This window comes from Oryctolagus cuniculus, chromosome 1 (genome assembly GCF_964237555.1).
Source record: "Oryctolagus cuniculus chromosome 1, mOryCun1.1, whole genome shotgun sequence".
NCBI lineage: Eukaryota > Metazoa > Chordata > Mammalia > Lagomorpha > Leporidae > Oryctolagus > Oryctolagus cuniculus.
In genome coordinates, this window is record NC_091432.1 from 128,014,526 (window position 1) to 128,025,478 (window position 10,953).

The 10,953-nt window shown below is 41.9% G+C and overlaps 1 protein-coding gene across 5 annotated transcripts in view; it reads right to left on the minus strand.

The window, feature by feature from the left end:
- The window catches only part of SPATA19 (spermatogenesis associated 19), a 31,335-nt gene extending 20,408 nt beyond the window's left edge, over window positions 1-10,927 (minus strand). Inside the window, exons 1-4 of one of the 5 annotated variants that reach the window (XM_051834505.2) lie at window positions 10,753-10,927; window positions 10,497-10,553; window positions 9,957-10,049; window positions 9,729-9,820 (exon numbers count right to left, since the gene is read on the minus strand). In XM_051834505.2, coding sequence (XP_051690465.2) covers window positions 9,729-9,820; window positions 9,957-10,049; window positions 10,497-10,553; window positions 10,753-10,830 — 320 coding nt within the window. In that variant the 5' untranslated portion in view covers window positions 10,831-10,927. The remainder of the gene's footprint in view (window positions 1-9,728; window positions 9,821-9,956; window positions 10,050-10,496; window positions 10,554-10,752) is intronic. The other 4 variants (XM_051834506.2, XM_051834504.2, XM_070065674.1 and 1 more) reach the window with 4 other exon arrangements.
- Between the last annotated feature and the right edge of the window lie 26 nt (window positions 10,928-10,953).

A 10,953-nucleotide genomic window follows, 5' to 3' on the forward strand; every position in this document is an offset into this window, starting at 1 on the left:
TAGCAAACACTAGGTGCCCTGTATGCATCCATCCAGCAAATGAATGTTCAGTGCTGCTTCATAAAGGGATAGGAGGGTATTTCAAAAAGTCGATGGAAAGTGGAATTAAAAGGTAAGTTGATTTGAGTGCAAAAAAATCTGGCATTGTTGCACAGCATGTTAAACTCCCACTTGTGACACTGCCATCCCATATTGGAGAGCCAGTTCCAATGCAGCCCCCTCTAAAGTGCCTGGAAAGCAACAGAAGATGGACCAAATGCTTGGGGGGTGAACTAATGAATGGAAAATTCTCATTCTCTCTCTCTCTCTCTCTCTCTCTCTCTCTTTCTCTCTCTCTCTCTGTCTTTCCCTTTCTCTCTCCTTCTCTTGTTCTGACTTTCAAATAAACGTTTTAAAAATTTGAAACCCCAGACCCGCCGGAGCAGCCGGACCCGCCAGACCTGCTGGAGCCACTGGAGCCGCCTGAGCCGCAGAGTCTGCGCGCCAGCGCTGGAAGGGGAGGTGAGCTAAAATCCTCTCGGTAACCCGAGACATTGGTGGGGAAAGGCAGAAAAAGCCTGCAGAGAACGAGGCCTGAAACCCCACTGGGGAAAGTTCACCAGGCTGGCTGGAGGAGAGAAAAAAATCGAATAAATAAGGGGAACTGGCACGGACATTTAGCCTCTTGCTCCACTCACCTTGCAAAGCCGAGCAAGACAAAGGGCAGGCGCCATTGTACGTTAGTAAAGCGGTGTGCGCCATTTTGCATATGTAAAGCAGGTGTCTCTCATTAGCCAAGCAGAAAAACCTGACTCTGGTAAGCAAACGAATACCCACAGGGGCCAGATTTCATACATTAACTACTCTCAATTCCACTCAGCTGTGTGGAATTACTTCCCAACTGAGTCAAAAAAAAAAAAAGAGAGAGAGAGAGCAAGAGAACAATCAGGGTGAATCACCTTTGGCACACCCTTAACCCTGTAGAACCAGAACTCTCTGACCACACCCATCACAGCCTCTAAGGATCCATCAAAAGCAGTCCTCTTAATCTAGAGTCACAGTATAACGAGAAAACAAACAAACAAACAAACAAAGAATATCTCCAATATGACAAACAAATGCAAAAGCCGAGGTAACAAGAACAAGGAAGACACTATGATGCCCCCAAATGAAATAGACACCCCAATTCAAGATTACGAAGATGATGAGATAGAAGAAATGCAAGAAGCAGATCTCAAAAAATTGATAAGAACATTAAAAAGTTCTCAAAAACAAATTCTTGAACTACAGAATTCCTTAATGGACAGATAGAAAATCTCTCTCGTGAAAATGAAATATTAAGGAGGAATCAAAATGAAATGAAACAACTAGTAGAAAATGAAACTGTGATAGTGATGAGAAATCATAATGAAGTGAAGAATTCAATAGATCAAATGACAAACACATTAGAGAGCCTTAAAAACAGAATGGGTGAAGCAGAAGAGAGAATATCAGACTTAGAAGACAGAGCACAGGAAAATATACAATCAAACTAAAAAAAGAAGAGGAAATTAGAAATCTAAAAAATATTGTCGGGAATCTTCAGGATACTATTAAAAAACCCAACATTCGGGTTCTAGGAGTTCCTGAAGGCATGGAGAGGGAGAAAGGATTAGAAGGCCTTTTTAGTGAGATACTAGCAGAAAATTTCCCAGGTTTGGAGAAGGACAGAGACATCCTAGTACAGGAAGCTCATAGAACCCCTAATAAACATGACCAAAAGAGATCCTCACCACGACACATTGTAATCAAACTCACCACAGTGAAACATAAAGAAAAGATCCTAAAATATGCAAGAGAGAAACGTCAGATTATTCTCAGAGATCTCCAATTAGACTCACAGCAGACTTCTCATCAGAAACCCTACAGGCTAGGAGGGAATGGCGAGATATAGCCCAGGTACTAAGAGAGAAAAACTGCCAGCCCAGAATATTATATCCTGCTAAGCTCTAATTTGTGAATGAAAGTGAAATAAAGACCTTGCACAACAAACAGAAATTGAAAGAATTTGTCGCCACTCGTCCAGCCCTGCAAAAGATGCTTAAAGATGTGTTACACACAGAAACACAGAAACATGGTCATCAATATGAAAGAAGGTAAATGAAGGAAATCTCACACCAAAAGATCACAGGAAGTTCAAAACATATATCAGAAAATACCTTTGGCAAATGGCAGGGCAAAGCTACTACTTATCAATAGTCACATTGAACGTGAATGGCCTGAACTGTCCAGTTAAAAGACACATATTGGCTGATTGGGTTAAGGAACAAAACCAATCTATTTGCTGCTTACAAGAAACGCATCTTTCCAACAAAGATGCATACAGACTGAAAGTGAAAGGCTGGAAAAAGATATACCATGCCAACAGAAATGAAAAAAGAGCGGGCATAGCCATCTTAATATCAGACAACATAAACTTTACCACAAAAACTATTAGGAGAGACAAAGAGGGGCACTATATAATGATTAAGGGATCAATTCAACAGGAAGATATAACGATTATCAATGTATATGCACCTAATTACAGGGCAACAGTTTATTTAAAAGATTTGTTAAAGGACTTAAAGGGAGACTTAGACCCCAATACAATAGTACTGGGGGACTTCAATACCCCACTCTCAGAAATAGACAGATCAACAGGACAGAAAATCAACAAGGAGACAGTAGATTTAAACAACACTATAGCCCAAATGTATCTAACAGATATCCACAGAACTTTTCATCCTACACAGAAAGCATTTACATTCTTCTCAGCAGTACATGGAACCTTCTCTAGGATTGACTACATACTAGGCCATAAAGCAAGTCTCAGCAAATTCAAAAGAATTAGAATCATACCATGCAGCTTCTCAGACCATAAAGGAATGAAGTTGGAAATTAGCAACTCAGGAATCCCTACAGCATATGCAAGCACATGGAGATTGAACAACATGCTCCTGAATGAACAATGGGTCAAAGAAGAGATTAAAAGAGAAATCAAAAATTTTCTGGAAGTAAATGAGGATAACAGCACAACATACCAAAACTTATGAGATACAGCAAAAGCAGTGTTAAGAGGAAAGTTTATATCAATAGGTGCCTACATCAAGAAATTGGAAAGGCACCAAATAGATGAACTTTCACTGCATCTCAAGGATCTAGAAAATCTGCAGCAAACCAGACCCAAATCTAGTAGGAGAAGAGAAATAATTAAAATCAGAGAAGAAATCAACAGGATTGAATCCAAAAAAAATAACAAAAAATCAGCCAAACGAGGAGCTGGTTTTTTGAAAAAAATAAACAAAATTGACACCCCATTGGCCCAACTAACTAAAAAAAGAAGAGAAAAGACCCAAATCAATAAAATCAGAGATGAAAAAGGAAATGTAACAACAGACACCACAGAAATAAAAAGAATCATCAGAGATTACTACAAGGACTTGTATGCCAGCAAACAGGGAAACCTATCAGAAATGGATAGATTCCTGGACACATGCAACCTACCTAAATTGAACCAGGAAGACATAGAAAATCTAAACAGACCCATAACTGAGACAGAAATTGAAACAGTAATAAAGGCCCTCCCAACAAAGAAAAGCCCAGGACCAGATGGATTCACTGCTGAATTCTACAAGACATTTAAAGAAGAACTAACTCCAATTCTTCTCAAACTATTCAGAAAATCGAAGAAGAGGGAATCCTCCCAAATTCTTTCTATGAAGCCAGCATCACCTTAATTCCTAAGCCGGAAAAAGATGCAGCACTGAAAGAGAATTACAGACCAATATCCCTGATGAACATAGATGCAAAAATCCTCAATAAAATTCTCGCCAATAGAATGCAACAACACATCAGAAAGATCATCCATCCAGACCAAGTAGGATTTATCCCCGGTATGCAGGGATGGTTCAACATTCGCAAATCAATCAACGTGATGCACCACATTAACAGACTGCAGAAGAAAAACCATATGATTATCTCAATAGACGCAGAGAAAGCATTTGATAAAATACAACACCATTTCATAATGAAAACTCTAAGCAAACTGGGTATGGAAGGAACATTCCTCAATATAATCAAAGCAATTTATGAAAAACCCATGGCCAACATCACATTGAATGGGGAAAAGTTGGCAGCATTTCCACTGAGATCTGGTACCAGACAGGGATGCCCACTCTCACCACTGCTATTCAGTATAGTTCTGGAAGTTTTAGCCAGAGCTGTTAGGCAAGAAAAAGAAATTAAAGGGATACAAATTGGGAAGGAAGAACTCAAACTATCCCTCTTTGCAGATGATATGATACTTTACCTAGGGGACCCAAATAACTCTACTAAGAGACTATTGGAACTCATAGAAGAGTTTGGCAAAGTAGCAAGATATAAAATCAATGCACAAAAATCAACAGCCTTTGTATACACAGGCAATACCATGGCTGAGGAAGAACTTCTAAGATCAATCCCATTCACAATAGCTACAAAAACAATCAAATACCTTGGAATAAACTTAACCAAGGACGTTAAAGATCTCTACGATGAAAATTAAAAAACCTTAAAGAAAGAAATAGAAGAGGATACCAAAAAATGGAAAAATCTTCCATGCTCATGGATTGGAAGAATCAATATCATCAAAATGTCCATTCTCCCAAAAGCAATTTACAGATTCAATGTGATACCAATCAAGATACCAAAGACCTTCTTCTCAGATCTGGAAAAAATGATGCTGAAATTCATATGGAGACACAGGAGACCTCGAATAGCTAAAGCAATCTTGTACAACAAAAACAAAGCCAGAGGCATCACAATACCAGATTTCAGGACATACTACAGGGCAGTTGTTATCAAAACAGCATGGGACTGGTACAGAAACAGATGGATAGACCAATGGAACAGAATAGAAACACCAGAAATCAATCCAAACATCTACAGCCAACTCATATTTGATCAAGGATCCAAAACCAATCCCTGGAGTAAGGACAGTCTATTCAATAAATGTGCTGGGAAAATTGGATTTGAGAATCATGAAGCAAGACCCCTACCTTTCACCTTACACAAAAATTCACTCAACATGGATTAAAGACTTAAATCTACGACCCAACACCATCAAATTACTAGAGAGCACTGGAAAAACCCTGCAAGATATAAGTACCGGCAAAGACTTCTTGGAAAATACCCCAGAAGCACAGGCAGTCAAAACCAAAATTAACATTTGGGATTGCATCAAATTGAGAAGTTTCTGTACTTCAAAAGAAACAGTCAGGAAAGTGAAGAGGCAACTGACAGAATGGGAAAAAATATTTGCAAACTATGCAACAGATAAAGGGTTGATAACCAGAATCTACAAATAAATAAACTCCACAACATCAAAACAAACAACCCACTTAAGAGATGGGCCAGGGACCTCAATAGACATTTTTCAAAGGAGGAAATCCAAATGGCCAACAGACACATGAAAAAATATTCAAGATCACTAGCAATTGGGGAAATGCAAATCAAAACCACAATGAGGTTTCACCTCACCCGGTTAGAATGGCTCACATTCAGAAATCTACCAACAACAGATGCTGGCGAGGATGTGGGGAAAAAGGGACACTAACCCACTGTTGGTGGGAATGCAAATTGGTTAAGCCACTATGGAAGTCAGTCTGGAGATTCCTCAGAAACCTGAATATAACCCACTCCTTGGAATTTACCCAAAGGAAATTAAATTGGCAAACAAAAAAGCTGTCTGCACCTTAATGTTTATTGCAGCTCAATTCACAAGAGTTAAGACCTGGAACCAACCCAAATGCCCATCAACAGTAGACTGGATAAAGAAATTATGGGACATGTATTCTATAGAATACTATACAGCAGTCAAAAACAACGAAATCCAGTCATTTGCAACAAGATGGAGGAATTTGGAAAACATCATGCTGAGTGAATTAAGCCAGTCCCAAAAGATCAAATATCATATGTTCTCCCTGATTGGCAACAACTAACTGAGCACCAAAAGGGAAACTTGTTGAAGTGAAATGGACACTATGAGAAACAGTGACCTGATCAGCTCTTGTCCTGACTGTTGATGTACAATGTAATACTTTATCCATTTTAGTATTTTTTTGTTCTAGTACTATTTGTTGAACTCTGTAATTAACACACAATTATTCTGAGGTGTTTAAATTTAACTGAAAAGTGATCCCTGTTAGGAATCTGGAAAGCATTATGCTGAGTGAAATAAGCCAGTCCCAAAGGGACAAATACCATATGTTCTCCCTGATCGGTGACAACTAACTGAGCACCAAAAAGGAACCTGTTAAAGTGAAATGAACACTATGAGAAACAGTGATTTGATCAGCCCTCGCCCTGATGTTGATGAACAACTTAATACATTATCCCTCTTAGTATTTTTTTTGTTTATTTGTTCTACTTAATACTTTTGGTTGAATACTGTAATCAATACACAGTTATTCTTAAGTGTTGAAACTTAACTGAAAAGTGATCGCTGTTAAATATAAGAGTGGGAGTAAGAGAGGGAAGAGATGTGCAATTCGGGACATGCTCAAGCTGACTTACCTCAAACAGTAGAGTTAGAAACATACCAGGGGATGCCAATTCAATCCCATCAAGGTGGCATATACCAATGCCATCTCACTAGTCAAAGTGATCAATTTCTGTTCACAATTGTTCATAATGATAGGACTAAGAGCCAAAGGGAGCACATAAACAAGATGAGTGTCTGCAAAAACTAGCTGATAGAATAAAAAAGGGAGAGAACGATCCAACATGGGAAGCGAGATACACAGCAGACCCATAGAATGGCAGATGTCCTGAATGGCACTCTGGCCTCAGAATCAGCCCTTAAGGCACACGGATCTGGCTGAAAAGCCCATGAGAGTATTACAGGCATGGAAAGCCAAAACACTCTGGCAAAAAATAAAAAAATAAATAAATAAATAAAACCCTACATGAAAGATCTCCGTGAGATCCCAGTGAAAAGAACAGGTCATCAAAGAAGGAGGTACCTTTCTCTGAAGGGAGGAGAGAACTTCCACTTTGACTACGACCTTATCTAAATATGATCAGAGTTGGTGAACTCAAAAGGCTTCCATAGCCTTGGCGACTCATGACAAGAGCCTAGGGTGATTACTGATGCCATAAACAAGAGTGTCAATTTGTTAAGTCAACAACAGGAGTCACTGTGCACTTACTCCTCATATAGGATCTCTGTCCTTAATGTGCTGTACATTGTGATTTAATGCTATAACTAGCACTCAAACAGCACTTTAAACTTTTTGTTTCTATATGGGTGCAAACTCTTGAAATCTTTACTTAATATATGTTAAACTGATCTTCTGTATATAAAGAGAATTGAAAATGAATCCTCCCGGCACCGCGGCTCACTAGGCTAATCCTCCACCTTGCGGCGCCGGCACACCAGGTTCTAGTCCCAGTCAGGGCGCCAGATTCTGTCCCGGTTGCCCCTCTTCCAGGCCAGCTCTCTGCTGTGGCCAGGGAGTGTAGTGGAGGATGGCCCAAGTCCTTGGGCCCTGCACCGCATGGGAGACCAGGAAAAGCACCTGGCTCCTGCCTTCGGATCAGCGCGGTGCGCCGGCCGCAGTGCGCCGGCCGCGGCGGCCACTGGAGGGTGAACCAACGGCAAAGGAAGACCTTTCTCTCTGTCTCTCTCTCTCACTGTCCACTCTGCCTATCAAAAAAAAAAAACCATAAAAAAAAGAAAAAAGAAAGAAAAAAAAAAGAAAATGATGTGAATGGAAGGGGGAGGGAGAGGGAAAGGGGGGGGTTGCGGGTGGGAGGGAAGTTATGGGGGGGGGGGCGGAAGCCATTGTAATCCATAAGCTGTACTTTGGAAATTTATATTCATTAAATAAAAGTTAAAAAAAAAAGAAGAAAAGGAAAAAAAGAATTTTTTCTTAAAGTTTCACTTTAAAAAAAAATTTTGAAACCCATGCAGAAAAAGACTCTTCAAAAAGTTCATGGAAAGTACATATTATGAAAAACATACATGCATTTCATAATATTTTGCACCAACAAAAAATTCTAATTTTAAAAGATTTGTTTTATTTGTAGAGGGCTAGCATTGTGGCATAGCTAGTGAAGTGGGCATCCCATATGGGTGCTGATTCAAGTCCCGGCTGCTTACTTCCAATCCAGCTCCTGGCTAGTGGCCTGAGAAAAGCAGCGGAGCATGGCCCAAGTGCTTCAGCCATTACCACCCCACGGAAGACTCAGATGAAGCTCCTGGCTGCTGCCTTCAACCTGGCTCAGCCCTAGCCATTGTGATTACTTGGAGAGTGAGCCAGTGAACGGACAATCTCTCTCTCTCTCTCTCTGTCTTTGCCTTTCAAATAAATATCCAAGTCTTCTTTTGAAATAAGTTTAAGAGATAGGACTGGTCCACTCTCCAAAGGCCTGTAACAGCCTGGGCTAGGCTAAGCCCAGGAGCTCAGAACTCAATCTCGGCCTCCCACACTATCCTGCTTGGCAGGGACTCAATGATTGGAGCCATCACCACTGCTCTCAGGGTGCACACTGGCAAGAAGCTGGAGTCAGGAGCACAGCCAGGACTCAAACTCAGGTGTTCAGGTATGAGAAGTGGACGTCCAAAGCAGCATCTTAATCACGTAACCACAAATGTCTCTTTTAGCTCCTTTTTTTTTATGAACTTTATGAATCCCCCTTTTAAATATTCCCCAGTTACATACTATCTAAAAATTAAGAGGACTCAACCAAAACTATTGGATTGGGGGTGGTAGAAGTCAAAGTTTCTATTTAAAGTCTAAAATGGAAAATTTATATGACTGATTCATACAACATGTCTCAAAACTTAAACTAGATTAGTTATGCAGTCAAGATTTAAAATACATCTGAAGATTATGTACAAGTTGTCCAAACCAAAGAATGTGTTGCTTAGATTTCCATCACGCAGACCTGTCAGGATGATGGTCAACCACATGCATGGAGTGGGCTCCTGTGGCTCATGTTCCACCATGCCTTACCCCTTCCTGTCAAATCATTACTGCACCTTGAATCCCCTTAAAAGGCAGAGGCCACTGGAAAAGGTAAACACATGAGAACCCACTGTCCTGAAGCAAAAATGAGACTACAGACTCCCTGATAGAAGAGAACAGGGCTGGCCAAGGGGCAGAGGAAGGGCGTGGAGAGTACAGAGAGGACAGACCTCCTTCACGGTTCTGCAATGAACCAGCCAAAGCCCAGAGGAATGGGATGATGCGACCCAGAGTCCCCAGGAAACACGGGTACCGGGAAAGACACGGGAGAAGACTTTAGGCCCAGCTTCTCTGCCTAGAGTCAGCGTCTCAGAGCCAGAACCAGGTGTTGTAAGAAAGCACAGAATTCCAACCTTAGACGCTAGAAAGCCACCACACATTGCACAAGCCAGTGAGGGCTTCGGATTTTGCATTTTAGGGGCGTATTTTCTGTAAGTTCTTAAAAGTGAAGCCACTCCTCAACAATTCAAGTACAAAACTAAGAGAAGTCTGGAAGATGCCCAGAAGCATTTATGAACTGGAGAGAAAGCCCTGTTTTCCAGTCCCTCATGTCACTGAGAAATGTAGGAAATAGAGAAGCTTTCAAGATAGCTAAAATATTCCCTAAGACAGCAGAGGAAGGCTGAGAGATTCCTTAGTCAAAGGACGGGGTGCCTCTGGAGAAGGGTGCCTGAGCTCTGTGTTGGCCAGGACCCTGCAGCAAGGAGCACGTGAGAACCTTACCTCCACCGAATGAACTGGATTCTTGTTCTCTCCTCTAGGACCTCTTGACTCTGATTGGCTGACAAATTAGATTTCGAGAGGTGGTGCTTCACCTAGGAAATTCAGGTGGGGTCCCCGTGAATACTGCAACAGGGACCCCATGGCCCATAGCTCCTTCCAGGGGGCATCCCGCCTCTCCCCTTTCTCTCACTCCCTCTCCCAGCAAGATGGTCTCAAATTCCCTGTTACCACGTCTCTGGTCACATGCACATCTTGGCCACGGGTGGGAGCCACATTGGTGGACATCTTCTCCTTTATGTCCTGGGAAGCCTCTTCTTCTGTCTGAAAGATGAAGAATTCCCCTCTGGAAATGTAATTCCGCACCCAATCCCAAGACCAGCTCTCCTCTTCTCTCTCTTTTATTCTATTTCCATCACAGCCACCCATGCCACACATGCACACACATGCCCGGGTAGCTCACAGTCCCTGCTAGAAGCTCCTCTGCTCTGATATCTTCTCCCTAGGTCCCTGACCCTGTGTCCAGTGTTCCTGAGACACCTTGGGCTGAATCCCTCAGTCCAGGATGTTTGAGAAGCAGGAGGGGTTGGTGAGAGCAACAACCCATCTCCTGCCAGGACACAGCCGCATTGTCCTGGAGCACATTGGGGTGAATTAGACTCGGTACTAGGTAGACCATGCGGCAATAAGTTTGAGTTTCCCAGCTCCACAGAGAGAGGAGTCCAGACTCAAAATGTAGGATACTCTGAGTCATGGAGAAATCTTACTTACTTTTTTCAACCAATGTTGTACCACAGATACAGCCTCACTTTCCACGACTTCAATGTCCTGGAACAAATTGGTAACTTGATGACCTCCGAACACCTAGACACCCAGCTCCTCCCCCTCTCTTAACCCAGGTTATATATTGTGAGACCCCCCACCAGATCTCTGGGTGAAGCACTGTCCATGTGTGAGCAGCAGGGGCACTGAGTAGGAGAAGATACACGAGGAGCAATCCCACACGGCTACCACCAGTGCTGCTTACTGAGCTGGTCTTTGGTGGAAAGGGGAGCCCTGCACCTTTCCGGGCGAGAATATACACAATCCATGTTGTAATGATCATCTTTGGACTAAAACCAGGCCTCTTTCTTGACTCCCTCCTTCCATTGACACTGGCTGAGAACTCCTACAGGACATGAAGGTCATTGAAGGAAGGGGCCATCCTGATTGGCTGGCCAGTGGTGAT